Raw genomic sequence first — 22754 nt, 5'->3', positions numbered from 1 at the left:
TGACCTTGATTCAAATTTTGAATATCTCTGTGCTTCAGTTTTTACATCTGTAGAATGAGGAGGCTTAACTAGGTGACTTCTAATGTCCCTTCCAGCTATTTAAATGATCAAATGAATACACTCCCTAGAGTGAAGTGGAATTGTAAAAGAAAGTTGGACCCAAACCGCCTAAGAGTCCAAGCCTATGGAGTCCAAGCTGATTAAGTCCAAGTTGAGAATAGTGTTTTTTGTTGGCAGTTGGGTTCCTTTTCAGAATCTGGAAAATTCCATAATTTATTGTTAAAATAAAAGTCTTTCAGAGGCCACTTTGATTTCAGAACCATCCCCTGGTTGTAATAGATTCCAAGACAGCCCCAGACTTAAAAGGTGCTGAATTGAATCTCATGAATTTGGGCAGAGCTCCTTGGGTGGAAACACAAGACATCCATCTATTCATTCAGCACCCTCATTACTAGGAGGGGTTAATGAGACCAGATGACATTTTCTTTAGAATCAGAGAACTCTTGTCATGCCAAAAATCAACATTCATCCTTTTCTAACCTTACCAGCCTTCTTTTCCTGGGTTTTTTGAACCTTTACATTATCCTATCCTTACACGAACACTTTTGATCAGGCACCTTGTTTGCTTGTATCTCATTGTCATCTTTGTAGTCATAAGAAGGTTTTTTTTTTTTAACTTGGCTGCTATAATTGATTGTAGGAAACAAAATGTCTATAGGTTTAAAGGGAAATAAAATAACAATAGCAGAAACATATGTAGTACATAGTGTATCTTCTAGGCTCACTCTCACCACCTATAGTCTTGGCTAACTACTTATCCCTCCAATGAGGTCATACCTCACTGATTTCCTCTTTAATTGATCATCAGTTTATATCAATTAGCCAACCAGACTTCAGTATTTACTAAGGTTGTATAGTAAGAATAGTTGGTACATTCCCCCAAATCAGGACACTCCCATGAGTACAAGAACATATAAAGGTTAGGGAAAAGTGGGCTCAAGCTTAGACAGCACATGTGGCAAAGATGATAATTCATCACTTTTAGGAGTCCTTTTGAAAGAAGTCCCTTTTTTCCTTTCATGGACTTCTCATTGAAGTTCCTATTAAGAATGTTACTGCTTCCTATTGGTCCCATCGTAGGGTCTTGAAACTACTTTTTCTAGTATGTCTAATTTTTACTTGGTTTCTGAGGCAGACACCACAGTCAAACCCTGCTGTTCTGGGGACAGTGCTATCTGGGGATATTGCTGAGAAGTTCAAATCTTCTGACCCCTCAAAGTTTATAAGTTCATCCTTTAGTAAAAGGGACAAGGGAGGAGACAAGTCTCTTCTTACCAAACTCCTCCCTTTTTATCTGAAAGCAGTGTCCAAATTGGTTTGCTATTTTATGCCCAATGTGCATGACTGAGTCCAATTACTCAACCAATTACTTCCTGAAAGCATTTCATTTTATCAGTTTATTTCTGTGCTTCCCAACTGATGAAGGACTTTTTGCATCTAGTTTAATGCCTTTGATAGATTGACTCAACTGGTTAAGGTAGTTAAGGATATGGATCAGTAATTAATTCAAAGGACTCTTCCCTGCCTTCCCATTTATATAATGTTTTTATTCTTTGTAAGTTACCTTTATCCTCTTTGAACCTACAACAACCTTGTGAAGTAGGTGGTATTGATAATTTAACTTTCTGAGCCTCAAATTCCTTATCTGTAAAATGAGGATAATAAGAGCATCTAGCTCCCAGTATTGTGGGAATCACATTGGGGAAAAGCAGTTTTCTTTCTGGGAAGATTTTGGTTGGAATAAGAGACTTTTTGTTTCTGTCTTAAACACTGCTTTCTAAATTCTTTTGTCTCTCAGAGATTCAGTTTCTTCATTTGTGAAGTAAGAATCCTGCACTCCAGCTCCTATATGAAATAAAGAGGAAAGATTTTTACTTCAGAAGAATATTGCAGCTAACAAAAAGAAATGTCTGTTGTATTTAGGAAGGTGCTTCAGGTCTTCACAGCCTGGAATAAAAATGTGATACAGACTTTGAAGAGATTCAGAAGAAACCCAGAGTGCTTGGGAAACCAGGCCAAGGGGCTTTGGACCAAGAACAAGGGGACTGGACAGAGAGATAATTCAGTGTTTTTCTTGAGGGAGGGAAGTTGGGTAGAGGTCTGAAAGTAGGAACCACAGAAAGAACCCTTATCCTCCTCTCTCCTATGATGAGAGCCAATGTGGGGAGCTAGCAGCCAGCTGGCTGTTCTTCCACACACCTGGGTTGGTAAATGTGAAAACATTCAGTTTATTCAATTAAACACAAATGTCTTCAGTTAGACCTTTCCATTTTTCTCGTGTGGCATCTTGCCCTTCCAGCAAAGACATTCATCACTCCAGCCAACCTTTTTCTTTTGTAAAAGTGATGGTGAATGGGGGGAGGAGAAGGAGTATTTAAAGTCTCTGTTTTCAGTGTCATTTCCCCCCCATCCATTAAAGAGACTAAACGTCTCTTGTAAATTGCATCTTGGTTCTCACTTGTTTTTCTGAGTTTACTCCTAAAGCACCTGCTATTTCTTTGTACTCTTCAGTGAGCTGGCCTAGTTTCCACTTGGTGTACAATTCCCATTCGCATTTCAGGGCTTTATGCTGCACTCGGTTCTACCAATTAAGTGTCTTACTCCTCCTATCTTGATTCTATATCGGGACAGTCTTTTCTTATGCCTTTAATATTGTTCCTTTGAGGAACATCCGGATTTCCTCTGCTCTTTTGTTGCTTAAATGTTCTTCCCCTGGGACCCTTGACAATTTTCCCAAGCCTAGCAATTTCAGTAAATGCTTAATAACGTAATTTCAGTTGCTTCTATACAGGCACCTCCAGGACTCCACTTAGAGATCCCAACATGCAGTGTTCCTCAGGTTTTTTTTTGTTGGCTTTTTTTTTGCTTCTCTAGAAAGTTTGGTTCAGTCAATCATTATATGAAGCCCATAACCTCTCCACAAAAGAATAAAGAAGAAAACACAGCTGTATTTATGTATCTTAGCAGAGAAATGTGTAGTGAAACTAGCAGTTTAGACTTCACTATACCCTTAGCCTGCTTAACTCACTACTAGAAATGAAAGATCAAACCATGGGTGATTATTGCTAGGCTGACAGCATTTCTGGGGATCCTTGTCTTAATTGTGGGCACTCCCTCCAGTTATGCAGGCAATAATCTTTTCTCTTAATGTATGGTTCTTCTATATGTCCTTCCACAAATCCTCTCATGATCTTCTATATGATGTCTGAGAGCATCACTTCACTGCTTCATTGTGCAGCTTCACTGGGGTCAACACTCTGGCTGTCCATTTTTATGCTTCACATTCTCTATATCACTAGCCCATTTGTTTTTCTGATATCCATTTCCTCTGTACTTCTTGCATTGCAGAAAACATGCTTCATTTTACTCATGTCTACGATTCATCTTAGGTTCCATGATTTGCAGCCACAGAACATTACTAGAGTGATTAACTTATGAGTATTGATCACATTTACTACATAATAAAATCCTTGAAGTCATCTAGTCTCATCCCCTATTTTGACATAGTGCTATATATATATATATATGTATATATATATACATATATATATATATATCTGAGCCATTCTGGACAGATGATTTTTTTCCCCCAAGATCTCCAGGATTGAGATTTCACAATCTCCCTCCAATGTCTGTTTCAGTTGTTCACTATCAAAAACTTAAAAAGTCTTTTATCTTGTTTAATCTTTATATTATCTTAGTTATATCTTTAGAGATAGAGAATTTCAGGTTAGATTGTTGTACATTGGTTACCCTTCAGATGCTTGAAGACAGTTGCTCTGGCACCTTTCTTCTCTCTCTACTAACTAGCTAGACATTTGACCTTTTCTCTCATACCTACTAGTTTTATTAGTTGCTGTCCTATTTACTAGACCCTTTTCAGGATCTCCCAGATTAGACACGATGGTTATAAAATCTTTCCTAGCATATAATTCTAAGAGAATAGTGCTTCATAGTGGACAAAAGGTTGGACTTGGAACCAGGAAGACCTGGGTTCAAGAATCCTGCCTCACATTTACTAGCTTTGTCACTCTGGGTAAGTTGCTGTAATTCTGAAGTGAAGTTTGCTCATCTGTGAAAGAGAATAATAGAACCTATGTCACAGGGCTATTGAAAGGATCAAGTTATGTAAAAAGACATTATATATAAATTCTTATATTAGTGTTTGTTTTTATTATTTGAATAAGGACATAGGAGTACTTCCTAGATCTTGAATGTCTTGAGCCATTAATAAATATTTCTCTTGAACTTTTTAAAAAACAGGATAATTCTTTTCTGCTTCTGGAGATAGTCATGCTTTAGCCTTTGTTTATGACATTTCCATGTTGTTTTCCTTATATACTGGCCTTTGTTACTTCATGTCGTTGAACTCACTTTAAATTCTATTTCTGTTTTAACTATTCTCATTCTAATTACGGTTTGGTAGAAAACTTGATTAACTGAGCTCCATTGACTTGTTGAGCCTAATTTTCTATTTGAATGTTAAAATAATTTCATATAAGCTACATATTGTTAGATTCAAGATCTGGTGGGTTATCCCTTCAGCATAATCTGCTTCCATTGTGTCCTCCCAGGACTAATGATGAACTGTTAATGACTATGCTTTGGTAATATAATTTTGGGGTTATCTTCTTATTCACATGATAGGAAAGTATACGCCATGTGTTCCTAGTTTTTTGGACTAATGATGAACTGTTAATGTTAATGACTATGCTTTGGTAATATAATTTTGGGGTTATCTTCTTATTCACATGATAGGAAAGTATACGCCATGTGTTCCTAGTTTTTTGGACTAATGATGAACTGTTAATGTTAATGACTATGCTTTGGTAATATAATTTTGGGGTTATCTTCTTATTCACATGATAGGAAAGTATACGCCATGTGTTCCTAGTTTTTTGAGTTAAAATCAAGTGTGATGCAAGTGTAAATTTATCATATATGTTGCTTTTCTTTTATCTACAAGGTCCATATTCTTGTTTTAGAACGCAATTAAATTAGTTTGTTCTTAAACCAGATTGGTGCCTATCTAGTCACTATGTCATATTCTTCCAGGTGTTTGCAAGTATAAGGGTAATTTTAGGGTTGTGACTTAATCTAAATTAATTTGGTCACTAGAGAAAATCCCAAATAAAATACCCAAGTCAGTTTGGAAATTTATGTTGATTATAATTAATATTGAGGGAAGGAATTGAGGAGAGAGAGAGACAGAGAGACAGAGAGACAGAGAGAGAGAGAGAGAGAGAGAGAGAGAGAGAGAGAGAGAGAGAAAGAGAGAAGAGAGAGAAAGAAAAGAGGCTTTTGTAAGAGGATAGAAGGTAAAGGTAAACTTCTCCCAGTATACTCACTGCCAAACCTAGACAATAGCTTCTGCCACACCAAGATGCCGAAATATTCAGCAAGTTTCTACTTCCCCGTGGAAAGAGATTGGAGAGAGGAAGTGACACAAAATATATGGACAGTTTTTACATCACTTTCCTGCACCTCACATGTACCAATGATAGCTTAAGCTTGACTTAGGACAGCCCAGGGGTCTGTCGGTTTCTGATTTGTCATTTGCTAGCACATGTCTGTCATAGGCCATCCTCTTAAATACTTAATCCTTAAATATGGGTGTCTACATTCCTGTTTTTGTTAAGTAGGATGGAGTAATCTAAAGTTCACTTAAGCTGAATACTTGATGCTAGACTAATATTTTCCTAAGCTTCAAAATTATCAGTGACCTAAGTGACCATGGTTTACACTTGTTAGATTGTGTGTATGTGTGTGTATATCTTTCCTCATTAAGGAGAATCATCATTTTTGACCCATTTATAATCTTTTGGAATTTCTTTTGTCCCTCATGAATATTGAACTGAGATATAGAGGGCATGGATTCTAGGACTTGCCCAGTGCTTCAACAACTTTGTGTACCTGACTTCTAGTAATTTGATCCACTTATTTGTAAACTGAGGAGATTGAACTAGATCTTTGAGGTTCTTTCTAAGTCAAAAAGTCTTACGTTTTGAAAGTTTCTTAATATATGAGGTATAAGGATATTTGATTTTAATTTTTGAGGCAGCAAGTGATTCAGTGGATTGAGTGCTGGGCTTGGAATCAAGAAGACCAGACTTTGAGCCCCAGACACTTACTAATAACTGTGTAAACCTGGGCAGGTCCCTGAATTGTTCTCTGCATCAGTTTCTTCATTTGTAAAATGAGGATAATAGGGGGAAGCTGGGTGAATTGAGTATCAGACCCAGAGATAGGAGATCCTATGTTCAAATTTGGCCTCAGATACTTCCTAGCTGTGTGACCCTGGACCCCATTGCCTAGCCCTTACCACTCTTCTGCCTTAGAACCAATACCTAGTATTGATTCTAAGATGGAAGGTAAGGGTTTAAAAAAAAATGAGGATAATAATAGTGCCTTCCTTGCAAGGTTTTGTGTAGGAATTGTGGGAATTGAGCAAACCATACTGGCTTCATCTTGTGACTCAATTCTGAATCTGGCTCAGTTCCCTTTCTATTCAATTATGGCTCTAGTCCAATTTCTTTCTTGTGAGAAAACTTTATTCAATTATGGGAATTCTGAGAAAACTTTATTGCATTGTTTGAACCTAGCCTTGCATAGCTGGAAAGTTGAACCACTTCTACCTGTTGCTTAGAGACCCTTTAACTAAGGACCTAGGTTGTGCTGACCAGAAACTCAGTCAGATCTGAAGATTGATGCAAGGCGTTTTCTCACAATTATATGTCTCAAGCAGTTTGAAAACTGACCCTGTACGGGTCAGTCAGTTATTGTTTCCATGTTCCTTTAATTGAATACAGAAATTTGGCCCAGAGGGGCACACTTCCCCCCCCCCCCCCATTTTAGAGAATTTGTGCCTGTTTGCTATGCTATCCCCCTCCCAACTCAGAAAGCCCCTAATCTTTCTTCCAATTAGAAATCAAATGGCCTAATCTTGGATCCTGGTTTGTATCCTGTTAATTGTTTTTTTTTTGTTTTTGTTTTTTAATACACAAAAATCTATGTCTTCCCTGTATTTAGAATCTCAGTGCCAAACTGAGGAGGCCTGTTCTTAATTTATTATGCAATTGGCATGCATTGCTTAATAAATCTATATTGCTGAAGTTTATCTCCTCAGTTATTTCAGATTTCACCCATCACACAGCTGTGATGTATATTAACTTTTATTAAGCATTGCAAGCCTTGAAGTGTTCTACATAAGTGCTAAATGGTGGTGGTGGTGGTGGTGGTAGTAGTAGTAGTAGTAGTAGTAGTAGTAGTAGTACTTTTTGTTGTAGTAGTAGTTATTGTCGTTGCTTGTACTTTTGGCTTACAGGAACTGGGAAACATTCAGTCCTAATAACTACTATCATCCTATTTCTCTATTTTTTTCTAGTTGGTGCTGATCATCAGAAAGGCATTTTGGTGGAAGGATTAAGCAGTGTTCTTATTGCCTCAGGTTGGAGCAATGGAACTTCCCAACTATGGCCGCCAGTTGCTGCAGCAGTTGTATACCCTTTGCAAGGAGAATCAATTCTGTGACTGCACCATTTCTATTGGCACAGTTTATTTCAGGGCCCATAAACTGGTCTTGGCTGCTGCCAGCCTCCTATTTAAAACATTACTGGATAATACAGATACAATTTCTATTGATGCATCTGTTGTAAGTCCAGATGAGTTTGCTCTCCTTTTAGAAATGATGTACACCGGCAAGCTGCCTGTGGGCAAACACAACTTCTCCAAGATTATCTCCTTAGCTGATAGCCTACAGATGTTTGATGTGGCAGTTAGTTGTAAGAATCTTCTAACTAGCCTTGTAAGCTGCTCTGCTCCAAGCCAAGTGATAAGAGAGGTTTCCCCTCAGACAGTGGAGCCATGCCAAAAGGACACTGATGGATTGCTAGTAGAAAACACTTCCCCGAAAAATTCAATTGAGTCTCTACATCCAGGAGAGTCTCTATCTCCTGTGTCTCTAAAGGCTGACACTGTGGTGGTGGTTAGTGCTGTGACACCAGATGTTGGTGAGGTAAATTCGACCATGGCTCAGAAGGAGCTGATTATGAATTCTGCTATTGCCCATGAAGAGGCTCTGGAAATTGAAATACACAATGCAGCTTCACCAAGGGAGCCTTCGGATTCTTCACAAATGCCTTCTCCCCCTGGGCAAGAAGCAATAAATGAAGAGGAGGAGGAGGAGGAGGAGGAGGAGGAAAAGGAAAAGGAGAAGGAGAAGGAAGTAGCAGTGGTCGCAGTGTCTCAGAATATGACAGAGAATACCTCAGAACTAGGTAATTGTTCTGAAAGGCAGTTTGTTGCCATCTTGCCACTTAACAATTTTTGTGCTATTTTTGACTCACTTTTTTAGCATCTCCCTTTAACCCTATTTAAACCCTAAGCATTATGATATTATAACTTTTCATAAGATGCCATTTCTCCTGCTATCTCACTGCCTTTTGTAATTTGAGTTGTGTACATCCACAGAAGTTGTTGCTCTTTCCTAAGAGTGAGGGAGAATTGAGGTTGTTACATGGCCATCTCTCTTCTCAGCAGATCCCTTTCTGAGGTGTTCATAGTTTCTTATTATAGACACATTACCAGAATAAAGAAGGCTTTTAGCTGTTACATCTCCTAAAGGTTAACTCCATAGCCCTGGAGGCGAAGTGACTATGTTAGTAGAGGAATGCCCACCCCAGTGAAGTCATAGCTCTTTTGAAGTGTTGAAGTATAACAACTAATGGTTTTCAATAAACTCTCCTCTGTTAGCAGCCTTCTAGAGGTCCAGCTTAGTTATGTCAAAATGACTGGCATCAGTTTCATTCAGTATAAAGTGCTAAGAGCTTTTGTGTAAGGCTGAGCCCTCTTCCTTTTGGCATACTTCTGTGAGATTTTTAGATTTGTCCCATTGTCACAGTTTATATCTAATAGAAGCAGCCCTCCTCACTCTGTAGGAAGAAGGCCTGTCAGCACTCTGAAGACAAAAGGCAAACAAGAGAACAGAAATATTAGTAAGACCAACAACAATGTGCTATTTTGGATTGATGCTCATTGTTTTAGCCATGCTGAGTTTGGCACAAAGGAGGAAGCTGTGAGTGACATCCTTGCCCTTATTATACCTGACATACTAGATAGCAGTTAAAAGATGTGCCTGACCTAGAGACTTACAGGCAGCTTAAACTTCCATTTAATCCCTTCAATTAATGACTAACTGATCTTGTTTCTCACATGCAGAGCATGAGAGGAAAATGTATAAGTTGGATTTCCTTCTGCAAAATGAAAGCATCTTCTCTGAAGCATTCTCTGTTGCCCAGGATGTACTGAAAAGATTAGATGAATGTAGAGAAATTAAAAGTCCACATAAAGAGGTATGAACTGCTTTCTTCCTATTATAATATGCTTTTAACATGTTATATCCATTCCAAGAAGCAAGTATAAAGCGTATATTACATGCAAGGTATTGTCCTTCTTGCTGGGGATAGAAAAACAAAGCAAAAAAAAAAATATGGCTCCTATCCTTAAGTTGCTTATATTCTACTCATTTAATAGTCTTCTGTTAGCTTGCCATGAAGCCCAGCAAAATGGATGTGCAAAATAATATTAATAGTGCTAATCTTAATTTTTCTTGAAATGAAAATTTATTTTCTTAGCTTTTATTTTTAGAGGATCATAAGAGGGTTCTTTATATTGTTTTGATCTTAAGATAGGCCTGTGCTCCTAAAGTGTGTGTTCTTTCAAAGGAAAAAAATATATATGTATACAAAGAAAAAAATTCTATAAAATTGTTGTTGTTCCATCATTTCAGTTGTGTCTGATCTCTTTTGGGATTTTCTTGACAAAGATACTGGAGTGGTTTGTCATTTTCTTCTCCAGCTAATTTAATATATTAGGAAACTGAGGCAAACATGGTTAAGTGATTTTCCTAAGGACACAGCTAATCAGAGCCTGGGGCCAGATTGAACTCTGGAAGATGAATCTTCTTGATTCTAAGGGCAGCTTTCTTTCCACTTCACCACCTAGGTACCCATAAAATTACCATATTTTGAACTATGTATTTACCATTAAAATTTTTTTTTAATTTCCTTAAACTCAAATAGAGACCTTGAATTTTTAAAGCCATTACTTTCATTGTCACTTTTATTGTTATAGACCAGTGATGGCAAACCTTTTAGAGACAATACTGTGCCCTGTCCCCATTGAGTGCCTGTTGCCCACTTCCTCAAAAGGGAGGGAGAAAGCATTGGGCTGCTGGGCAGAGGGGTGGGTGATGTGGGAAAAAATGTCATTAGGCATGGTGGGGAGGGGGAAGGGAACAGCTTCACACAAGTCCCTCTTCCTTTCTATTAATGAACTCTGGGTGGGTGTGTGGGGAGTGTGGCTCACATGTCCACAGAGCCACCTTTGCTACTTCCTTCTCCTTTTCCTCCTCCTCTTCATTTACTGTTTCTTGCCCAGGGGGAGAAGGCATTTGGGGAGAATCTGAAGCTCCCTTAGTGAAGCTGTATTGTGTATTTCAATGAGAGAAGCCCAAGACTGGTTTATATTTTGACCAGTATGGCATATCACCAAATAAATTCCAGGTGACGAAAAATGTATATTTTCATTCCTAGGATTCTGCAGAAAGTTAAATCAGTCGAATCAGCTTTATTTTTATTACCTTGAATATAAATTGTTACTTTTTTTCCTGAGAAAATAGCTAAACCTGATGGCTTCCTTATTAAAATGGAATATCCATTTCTAAAAGTAACACTTTAATGGGATTTTTTGGGTGCCCTGGTTATGTGGAATGATGTTTCAGGTGTTCTTTTTTTTTTCACAGACTGGTCAATCCAGCACCTCCATTTTATTAGAATATATTGACTTATTGTTTTGTAGTAAAAAAAAAATCCTCTTCTACGTTTCTACAGTTTCTTCTACATTTGCCTGTCTAACCACAGAATTGTGTCCCCAGCCAGGGACTTGATTCTTGATTACTTGACACTGCTAACTTCCCAGAGTAAAGGCATAATACTTGGGGACAAAGGGAGGGGGGACACCATATTTAGGGAGGCCATCTCTTGCATATTCATCTCTATTAAGGGATGACAGATATCACCTTGTCTTCTTCACTAATTCTTCCATCTGCTCCAGGAGAAAGTTTCCTTTTATCATTACTATTGTCCTTTCTCAAGAACGTAGAAATTTTGCCTTTTTGTGCACATATTCTTTTCGGTGGAGAGGATTCTGGATCTGGTGCTGTCATCAAAGAAGATTAGTAGATATTTACTTCATTGAGTTTTACTTTAAGTATAAATTATACTCTTAAGTTCTCTTTATCTTCCAAATAAATTAGATCATTTCACTGTTGTTATTTGTCAGTGTTTATTGAGCATAAAAAATTTCAGTCCCTTCCTAAATACAATCTTACCCATTTTGAGGTTTGCATTTTGACACATCATTCCGAATGAGAGGGATCAGAGGTTTGGTCTGTGCCAGTTGTTGCTGTTTTGTGTATTTCTTCTCTAAAATTAGCTTATGAAACAATGTTGGGCTTGGTTTGAGAAGGACACTATGCACTGATGTCCTTGTGAGTTTGTTTCCCAGGGATAGATGATGAAAAGTGGCAAATCTATTCTCTGAACTTTGATTGCAGCACCATGAGCAAGGACTGGGCTGCTGAAGAAGCCTCTCAATGGAAGGTGTCTCTGTCTCAGTATAAAGTCAGGGACTGGCTTTGTAGCATTTTTCCTGGGAGCAAATTCACATTTTCCTGCCATTTTTGAATCATAGTTTATATTAATTTTCCTTCCTTTTTTTTGACCATTTCTTTTTTCCTAGTGAAAATTAGGTGTATATAGAACATAGAATCTTTGACTACAGTTGAGAAAGAAATTTCGCCCTTTGGGCTGTGGATTTCCTAGCTTTTACATTTTTTCCTTCTCCTATAAGGTTCTAGAAAGGTTCCTGAGGTCATAAGATCATAAATTTATAGCTGGCAGGTCTAAGATTTCAGCCTTTTTTTCCTTGTACACTTTTGTCTTCTCTTCTTCTTTGTGAATCTGATGTATCCTACAGTAAGTTGTCCTGCAATGGACACTTGTCCAATAATTGTTGTCCATTCCCCATTGTGACAGGGTAGAATTAACTTTGTTGTGAAATGAATTTAGCAAGCAAGATATTCCTTGAGATCTGGAGGGAAGAGAAAAAAAGCTGTTCTTTGCTTTTTCTCTCTGAGTCACTCCATAGTCAGGATGAGTAATACAGCTAGAAAGATTATTGATTGAGTATTGATAGCCTTCTAGAAAGGAAGGAGAGATCGACTTAATGATAGACATCAAGTGATTGGAGACAAATCCTCTTAGAAAGTCCAACAGAGGTTGGAATGATCTGATTTCTAGTTATATTTGGTATTGGGGAGGTAGAACCTAGAGAAAGGGGAAGTTGTCCTGTGCAGTGAGATCATTGGCTCTTTAGAGCATCTAGGGAGAAAACGGAAAATGAAGAATAGTATATGATCACAGTCTACTTAAAGTCTGATGAAGGGGCAAAGAGAAGGGCAGGGATCTGGGGAGAAAAATAATCCTGATTGAGTCCCCCCAAATAAGAAAAAATTAAAGTAACTTTTCACATGACAGTTGGAAGAGAACATGGAGAAACTGGCCTTTTTTTAATATAAACGACCTGGATCTAGATATGAATGTCAGCTCAGCACCCATTGGCTTAATATACTACCTTTATGAAAGGCAAAATCTGTTTGTATCATTTTAAAGCCCTCAGCCCTTTTGGAGAGGCTTTGTATATTGGTTTGAGCAGTTGGAGTTATATCACATGATACTTAACCCCTAAGCCCCCAACATATTTTAACATATGACAGACAGTCTTCCATCTAGGCAGACTAGTGATTTAGAAAAGGGTTGACCATCAGGCAGTCCTAGCTCCATTTTTTGGGCTGAGGACTCCTGAGCAGCTTACATGGCTTATGCAGCCATAACTTGATCTCTGTGGGTGCAGCTTCTCACTAGGGATTAGTAGGAAGAGCCAGGAGCAGGCTGTCCAGGCAGCTGGCTCCTGCCTCCTGGCTCTTCCCTGAGTCTGCCTCTGCTCCTCTCCCCAGATGGCCACCTTGTCTTCACTGCTGAGCAATGAAGTTAACAAATGTTTTAATTTCACTGCTGAGTAGCTCTGCAAAGGGAGAGGAAAGAGGGAGGATAATGAGCTGAGTCAGATGCCATTGCTGATAAAAGCTTCTCTTACCCACCAGCTCAAATAAGAAAGCCAGAGGGAGTTGGGACAATATTAGTAGAACGAGATTTCAAGAAGCCTAAGAGCAGCAGGGGGAAAAAATAGTCTGGTTTGTATTGCCAGCAAGAGAGAGGCAGGATAGAAGCAGATAGCCTGACCTGCTTCACTTACAGTGCCTAAATGAAAGAAAGTGGAAGTAAAGATAGAAAAAATGGGCTAGCCAGGGATTTTGGAAATGAGTGAGCACTTGATCCTGTTGCTGTGAGCAGGGCAGGATTTTTCCCTTAGAGATCCTGCCATCCTTTAGGGTATTAGAGGGTTGCCTGAGGCCCAGAGAAATTAAGTAACTTTCTGATATGTTACAGCTAGGATTTGAACTCAGGTTATTTCTACAAAAGAGTCAAAGTACAATAAAATGAATTAAAAAAAAGATATTTTATTTTCCCAATTAGTTGTAATAACAGTTTTCTACATATATTTTCTTAAGATATAAGATACAAATTATCTCCCTTTCTTCCTTCCCTCCGTGCTCCCAGAGATGGTAAGCAATTTGATCTATATTATAGGTGTATTATCATGTGAAACATTTCTATATAGTTCATGGTTATAAGAATATTTGTGAGTATTCACTCATATAAAACCAAAACTCCAAAATAAAAACATAATAAGCCAGAGTGAAAAATAATATGCTTTGGATTTGTATTCACTCCAACAGTTCTTTCTCTGGAGGTGAATAACATTCTTTGTCATAAGTCCTTCAGAATTTTCCTAGGTCCTCTTATTGCTGAAAGTAGCTAAGTCTTTCACAGTTGATCATCCCATAATCTTGCTGTTACTATGTACAATGTTAATGTTCTCCTGGTTCTGCTTATTTTTCTCTGAATCAGTTTATGAAGGTCTTTCCAGCTTTTTCCAAAATCATCCTGTTCATCATTTCTTACAATACCATCACCATCATATACCACAGTTTGTTCAATTATTCCCCAATTAATGGATATCCCCTCAATTTCTAATTCTTTGCCAACACAAAAAGAGCTGCTATGAATATTTTTGTTTCAGTAGAACCTTTCCCATTTAAAAAAAATCTCTTTGGGATACAGACCTAGTAGTGGTATTATAGGAGTCAAAGGGTATGAACTGTTTTATAGCCCTTTGGGCATAGTTCCAAATTACCTTCCAAAATGGTTGGATCATTTCACAACTCCACCAGTGATGTATTAGTGTTCCCATTTGCCATATCTCCTCCTAAACATATCACTTCACTTTACTGTCACTTGACTAATCTTATAGGTTATAATATGGTACTTCATAGTTGTTTTAATTTGCATTTCTCTAATTAAGAGGACTTTATAACATTTATGACTATTAATAGCTTTGATTTCTTCATCTGAAAACTGCTTGTTCATAGCTTTTGACCATTTGTCAATTGGGGAGTGGCTTGTATACTTATAAATTTGACTTAGTTCTCTATATAGTTGAGAAATGAGACCTTTATCAGAGAAATTTGTTATAAAAGTTTTTTTCCCCCCAATTTGTCATTTCCCTTCTAATCTTGGTTACATTGGTTTTGTTTGTACAAAAACTTTTTAACTTAATATAGCCAAAATTATTAAAAAAGGAACTTGTTAAAAAAGGATGGAGTTTTGAAATGATTTTTCCCATTGGATAAGACATGAACAATTATTTCAGATACCACGCATTTACCATCCTTATGAAATTCCATTGTGAATTAACAAGCATTTATCATTTCTCCCTTCCACTTCCCCTTCCTCAATAATTAAAAACAAAAATGAAAAACCCATAAGTACATAAAACAAATTTCCACATAGGCCTTCACCAAAGATGAATGGTTCATTTTGGAGTTTTAAGTCCATTTCCTCTGTGGGAGGAGGTATGTGTGGTGATTTATTCTCAGTCTTCTGAATTTAGGGATTATCATTCCATTATCTAAGGGAATATCCTTAGAATGGACCTAAAAAGGATTATGGGATTTTGTTAGGGAGAAAACAGACAGAAATGAAAAGTCACCCACCTAATTCACAAGTATACATTGAGCACCAAGCAGGGACCCCCAGGTCTGTATAAGATGCTGCCTCTGCCCACAAGGATCATAGGAACATAGATTTTGAGCTGAAGAATGAATGAGTTATACCTCCTTATTTATATAGTGAGGAAGCCCAAGACCCATAAGGAGAAGGAACTTGCCTAAAGTCACATAGAGAGTTATAATGGAACAGGCATTCTAGCCCAGGTCTTCTTAATTCACATCCAATTTGTTTTTTTTTTTAATTTAACATTATTTTTTGCAAATCACTCCAGTATCTTTGCCCCCAATTTTTTGCTTTTTCCACAGAAATAAGACCTACTATTGGAAGTGATTGTTCATCAAATCCAAGTATATGATAAGTGTCCAGGTTTATAATGTGGACTCCATCATATATGGAAATCATACATTCATTTAACACATATTGGTTTTCCATGAGGCAGGGGATACCCTTGCCTGTACGAAGCTTGGAGTCTAGCTTGGGATATTGAAAGTAAAAATGTTTTGCAGATAAGATGGGCCTAGAATTAAGCCATGAATATTAGGGAGAATTTTCAGAGGATGAGAGTGAGAAGGACATTGCAAAAATGTGGCCAACATTCCCAGTCTAGAGAGGGTCTTTTTGAATCTCCCAGAGAGGGGTGGAGCCAAGATAATGGCTTATTGTGTCTAAAGCTGAAACCACTCAGACAGTCCTTCCAAACTAATCTTTAAAAATTGCCTCAAAACCAACAGCAAGGAGGCAGCTGGGTAGATCAGTGGATTGAGAGCCAGGCCTAGAGACAGGAGGTCCTAAGTTCAAATCTGGCCTCAGACACTTCCCAGCTGTGTGACCCTGGGCAAGTCACTTGACCCCCATTGCTTAGCCCTTACCACTCTTCCACCTTGGAGTCAAGACGGAATGGTAAGGGTTTAAAAAAACAAAAACAAAACCAACAGCAAGGCAGAGTGAAAGGGCTCTCAGTTGATTTCCATGAATTTTTCCCAGGATAAGGGGGAACCAGAAGCAAAACTACACACAGAGGTGGCCTGGTTGACCCCTCCCATACCCCTTCCTGCTGTACCAGGTTCCTAGCTCAGACATAGGCCAAATTTTGGATCTGGGACCCTGCCTATAGTACCAACAACAGAGTACTCCAGACCCTAGACTTATCCTCTGAAGTCTCAGGCCCTGGCATCAGCCTGCAGTGAAGCCTGGAAGTCCATAGCTCTTGGTCTTCAAGGCTGCACTGTGGTGCAGCCCTTAGCCCGAGGGCAAAATAACTGACTACTGAGACCTGAAAGTGATCAGGTGAGGAGAAAGAATCAACAGCTTACAAAACTCCCTGGCCACAGACTGGGAAATGGGCAAAAAGCAAAAGAAATATCTAACCCTAGAAAATTTTGATGGGGACAAAAAGCAAAAAATAGAATCAACAGGGGATGGTGAAATCCAAGCAACCACATGCAAAACTTCAAGTAAAAATGGGAATTGATCTTAGACTCTGTAAGAACTCAAAGAAATTAAAAAATAAAATAAGACAGGTTGAAGAAAAACGGAAAGAAAAATGGGAAAAAGAAGTTAAAATAATGGCAAAAAGAAAGTAGAAACTTAAAAAGCAAATTGGTCAACTGGAAAAAGGAGCAAAAATCCAATGAAGAAAAGAGTTCTATGAAAAGAAAATGGACTAAATGGAAAAGGAAGTTCAAAAGGTCATGGAAGATTCTTTAAAAATTAGAATTGGGCAGATAGAAAGAAGCTAATGACTTCATAAGACATGAAAAAACAATAAAAGAAAAATGAAAAGAATGAAAAAATCGAAAATATGAAATCTCATTGAAAAAACAAGTAACCTGGAAAATAGATCCAGGAGAGACAATTTAAAAATTATCAGACTACCTGAAAGTCATGATGATAACAAATCCTAGACATCATATTACAAGAAATAATCGAAGAAAACTGCCCCGATATTCTTGAACAAGAGGGTAAAATAGAAATGGAAAGAATCCATAAATTATTTCCTGGAATAAATCCCCAAATGACAGCTCCCAAGTTATAGTCAAGTTCAAGAGCTCCCAAGCCAAGGAGAAAATACTGAATCCCTCAAAGAATACCCTTATCAAACTCAAGAAAACTGTTTGGCCCAGACCATTTATCTTGAACACATGAACTTGACTGACCCATGTCTAGCTATAGTTTGGAGTTAACACTTAGGAAAGGAAACTTGTTTCCATGCTTGTAGAATTTGATTACAAAATTCTTTCCCTGGGGCAGCTAGGTTGCACAGTGGATAGAGTGCCAGGCCTGGTGTTGGGAAATCCTGGGTTCAAATATGGCCTCAGACACATCGTACATCCTAGCTGTGTGTCCCTGGGCAAGTCACTTAATCCCCTTTGCCTAGTCCTTACCACTACCAAAAAAAAAGGGCTTAAAAAATTATTTCCCCATAATTTCTCTCTTCAGTAATGTGCTCAAACAAATTATAAGCTAGGCTTGCAAAGTCAACAATTTATATAAAACAAGTTCAATTTGTCAGGTAAGGACAAAATAAATAGTTATAGTTTTATTTGTTTTATTGTCTTGTGTAACTTTATAGAGAAAAGATTTTATATATATGTGCATATATATGCATATATATATATATTTATCATGCTTGAGTTAAATCTGGCCAATTTACTTTTGGTATTTTTTTCTTCTTAAATTCCCTGCCAAATGACACAAATTAACATTGTTATTAAAGTTATTTCCCTAGTATTAATATTGCTTTCAATATGTATTAGCTGCTCTCTTGTTAAGCTCCTTGGGATATTTACATACACCCTGCCTTTGAGCTAGATATTATTTCATCACCAAAATGGTGGCCGTGGAAATTCTATAGTGGATTTTGTTCCAGTTACACAGAATCCTTAGAGTGGTTCTTGGCATCTCTCTCAGCTCCAAGCAGCAGGCTCTGAGTAGGACATGCACTTCAGAAATGTTTGTTGTTTGATATTAGAAGTATATGTTTTCTCTCTCCCAGCTGGGCCTCATGAGGGAGTTAAAGGCTGTCAGGCATTTTGAACTTATTAGAAGAAAGGTATGCTAAGATTTAGTGTAGTTTAGCAGTCAAATCTCATTAATTAGGACTCCAGGAAGGCAGAAATCAAGATAATCCTTTCAGAGATTGTACTGAAAATTATCTTAACCAGATTTTTATTTATAACTTATTTGTGCAAATATGTGGCATAAACATAGTTTTATGTGGTGTAACCAAGATCACCAGAGCAAATGGGGAACACTATAGTTAATACTGACTAGCTGGTGGCTCCACCTAAGACTGTTAATGGATAAAATGGGGTGAGTCCAAGTGGGTCTAGAGGAGAACCCACTTATAAATGGAAGTCTACCAAATCATGTTTCATTTGCATTTTGTACTCCTTGTGGCAGGTTCTTCTAGTACTATAGTAAGTGCTGGAAATGCAAAAACAAAAGTAAAGTAGGCCCCGCTTTTAAGGAAATTACATTCTAGCCCATGGTGGCCAAATAGAGAACAAGGTAATAGGAGACAGCCTAGAGCCATGGAAAAGAGCACTGGAAATCCTGCCTCCAGTACTATTTGTCATAAATCACTTCCTTTCCCTTGCTTTTCCTTTCCTCATCTATAAAATGAGGCATTTGGACTAGAGGGCCTCCAAGTCCCTTTTAGCTCAAGATTGATGATCTGTCATTGTTGGGGAAAGTTACTAACACAGAGGAGAGGAGAAGATCAGAGTGGCATTGAGTGAAGACTTGAGGATAGAGTTAAGAAGGAAGAATACAATCTAGGCCTGGGAGACACTATGTTAGTGCAAAGAAGATGGAATGCCTTCCAAGAAGGAAGGACTCATAAGTAGGCCAGTTTTCCTGTACTAAAAAATTTGAGAAGGGCAGATATATAATGGGGCTTGAAAAGTAGATTGGGGAGGAGGGCAGGTAGCTAGCTTAGTGGAAAAAGAGGTAAGAGTTTTAAAAGGTAATACAGAAGGTAAGAGTTTAAAAAAAAAAAGGAAAAGATTAAGATAGAGCTAGGATGTAAAAGACTTAATTAAAAAAAAAAACCTACACACTACTAAGTATTGATTATAAGGCAGAAGAGCAGTAAGGCTAGGTGATTGTAATTAAGTGACTTGCCCAGGGTCACATAGCTAGTAAGAGTCTGAGGCCAGTTTTGAACCTAGGACCTCTTGTCTTTAGCCCTGGCACTCTGCCAACTAACTGTCTCTGTGTGAAGGCCTTTAAATGACAAATAGAGGAGTGTCTATCTGATCTCTGGAGTAATAGGGAGCCATAGAAATTTATTGAGCAAGAGAGTATGAAGGTCAGATTTCTGCTTTAGAAATATTGTTTTGACAGCTTGCTGGAGAATGGATTTGAATGGAGTGAGATGAGGTGATAAGATGAGTTAGAAGGCTAAAATTTTAATATGCTAGGCTAGAAGTGATGAAAGGTCTGAACTATGAGAGTGACTACATAAATGGAGAGAAGGGAATGAATATAAAAGACTTTGAAGTAGGAATAACAATATTTGGCAACTGATTGGGCTGATATTTTCAATTGAGACTTCTGTTATTTATTTTATAACATTAACACACAGTTTTACATTCATCCTGTAATTATCCTGATTTCTAAGATGATATATGTGAGTGTATATTTGTGTGTAATATACTTATAAACATATAAATATAAATAAAATGTATGTATGTTATAGCAGCTCTTATCTGAAAAGCTAAATGACTACTATGTGAATTACACATTTACCATCCAATCAGATATTTATTAATTGCTTGGGCCAAGTAATGGGGATATGAAGAAAAGCAAAAACACAGTCCCTACCCTCAAGGAGCTTGTAATCTAAAAGGGGAGACAACATGGAAACATATACACAAAGCAATATATAGGATAAATAGGAAATAACAGAGGAAAGGGATTAGAGGGGTCTAGGAAGACTTCCTGTAGAAAGTGGAATTTTAGTTGAGACTTAAATGGAAGACAGAGAGGTCAGTAGTCAGGAATAGAGTAGGGAAAGCATTCCTGGCATGGATGACAACCCAAGGTAATACCTGAAGCCAAGAGATAAGAGTGTCTTGTTTATGGAACAGCCAGGAGGCCAGTGTCACTGGGTAGAAGAGTATTTTCTAGGGAGTAATGTATAAGAAGACTGGAAAGGTAGGAGGGGTCTGGGTTATAAAGACTTGGAATGCCAAACAGCATTTTGTATTTGTTCCTGGATGAAGCCACTAGAGGTTATTTGGGGAGAGATGGGGGGTGGGGGTGGGGGATGATCAGACCTTCATTTTAGGAAAATCACTTTAGTATCTGAATGGAGGTTGCTTTGGGCTAGAGAGAGACATGAACCAGGTGACTCATTGTCAGGTTATGGCAGTAGCCCAGGTGTGAGGTGAGCCTGTACCAAGGTGGTAACAGTGTCAGAGGAGAGATGGGGGTATATTCAAGAGATGATGCAAAGGTGAAATTGACAGGCCGTGGCAACAGGTTGGATATAGGGGGTGGATGAAAAACCAGTGAGGCGGGCAGGATGATTTCTAGGTCATAAACCCAAGGGTAATAGAGAAGGTTGGAGGACTTAGAGGGGAAGGTAATGAGTTCTGTTTGGGACATGTTGAATTTAAGATGTCTATGAAACCTCTAGTTTGAGGATGTCTGAAAGGCATTGAGATGTGAGTTCTGAAGTCAGCTGAGAGTTTGGGGCCAGAAAGGTAGATGAGATCAACAAATGAAGTGGAAGAGAAGGAGGAGATAAGAGGGTCTGGGACAGAACACAGAACAACACCTATGGTTAGATAAGGGCCTGATCTGAATAAAAGAGCAGTGAGATCCATAGAACATGATCCTAAAAGCCTAGAAAGAAGGGAGTATCAAGAAAAGGAGCATGATGTCTAGTGTTGAGGCTGCAGGGGCAAAGAGGGAGAGAAGATCAATAAATGCTGTCAAACTTACAATGTAGTAAACTGAATTCCCAGTGAACAGTGTGAAATGATCAACAACTGACAAACATTTGTGAGGCACCTACAGTATTTCAGATGTGATTGCAAGTGCCAGGGTGTAGCAACAAAAGTGGAACTAGCTTAACCCTTGGAGAGGTCTTATTCTAGCAAGCAGAGATAACCTGCCCATAAAGCATTCTATTCAGTTAGATACAAAAGAGACAAAGGAGGATTTTGGGGCATACTTCAAGTGGAACAGAAAAGGCTTCTCCAAAGGGCTGAACCTGAATGGAACTAGGAATACTTAAAAAAAATTTTTTTTTGCGTTATTTTGTATTTTTAAATATTTTTCCATGGTTACATGATTCCATGTTGTTTCTCTCTCCTCTTCCCTTCCCCCTCTGGGAGCTGACAAGCAATTGTCCCGAGTTATACATGTGTTGTGACTTGATACTATTTCCATATTATTCATTTTTGTAATAGAGTAATCTTTTAAAACCAAAACCCCAAATCATATACCCATATAAACAAGTGATAAGTCATATATTCTTCCCTCTTTGAACTGATTCCAATGAGAGTAAAGTTTAAGTGTTATCTGTCACCACCCTCATCCTCCCTTTCTTGTAATAGTATTCCCCCATGCCCCATACATCTCTTTATGTGAAATATTTTACCCCATTTTATCTCTTCCTTTGCATTTCTCTTAGTACAATCCTTTTCCCCCCTAATTTTTTTCATATAACATCCTAAATAACTTAATACCACACCTTCTGCCTATGTATATTTCTTCTACCTACTATGATAATGAAAATAATTTTTAAGAGTTAAAGATATCATTTTTCCATGTAGGAGTATAATCAAATTGATTATTTAAGCCCTTAAATTTTTTCTCTTAGTTACCTTTTTATGGTTCTGGAATTTTATATTTGGACATCAAATTTTCTGTTTAATTCTGGTCTTCAGGAATGCTTGGAAATCTATTTTATTAAATGTCCATACTTTCCCTTGAAAGTATATAGTCAGTTTTGATGGGCAGGTGATTCTTGGTTATAAACCCAGTTCTCTTGCCTTCTGGAATATATCATATTCTAATACTTGAGGTCCTTCAGTGTGGAGACTGCCAGATCTTGTGTAATCCTGACCAGGGCTCCATGATATCTGAATTATTTCTTTCTGGCCACTTGAAGTATTTTCTCCTTGACCTGGAAGGTCTTAAACTTGGCTATAACATTCCTAGGAGTTGTCATTTGGATATTTAATGTAGGGGGTAATCTATGGATTCTTTCAATGTCTATTTTGCCCTCTTATTCAAGACTATTAGGACAATTTTCTTGGATAATTTCTTATAACATATCTTGGCTTTTTTTTATTTTTTTGGTCATGACTTTCAGGTAGTCCAATAATTCTCAAATTGTCTCTCTTGGATTTGTTTTCCAGGTGAGTTGTCTTTTCAATGAAAAATTTCATGTTTCCTTCAATTTTTTTCATTCTTTTGATTTTGTTT

The 22754-nt window shown here is 37.8% G+C and overlaps 1 protein-coding gene across 6 annotated transcripts in view; it reads left to right on the top strand.

Moving 5' to 3' along the window:
- ZBTB40 (zinc finger and BTB domain containing 40) overlaps positions 1-22754 on the top strand; it is a 91407-nt gene that overhangs the window by 30602 nt on the left and 38051 nt on the right. For all 6 annotated transcript variants that reach the window (XR_008911529.1, XM_007491214.3, XM_056795609.1 and 3 more), the window contains 2 exons: positions 7445-8336; positions 9277-9410. Coding sequence is in view for 5 of the 6 variants with exons in the window: in XM_007491214.3 (XP_007491276.1) it covers positions 7517-8336; positions 9277-9410 (954 nt within the window). In the remaining variant the exon portion in view is untranslated. The remainder of the gene's footprint in view (positions 1-7444; positions 8337-9276; positions 9411-22754) is intronic.

Source organism: Monodelphis domestica, chromosome 4, assembly GCF_027887165.1.
Source record: "Monodelphis domestica isolate mMonDom1 chromosome 4, mMonDom1.pri, whole genome shotgun sequence".
Lineage (NCBI taxonomy): Eukaryota > Metazoa > Chordata > Mammalia > Didelphimorphia > Didelphidae > Monodelphis > Monodelphis domestica.
Note: the sequence above shows the minus strand (reverse complement) of the source record. Positions and strands in the feature narration are given on the sequence as shown.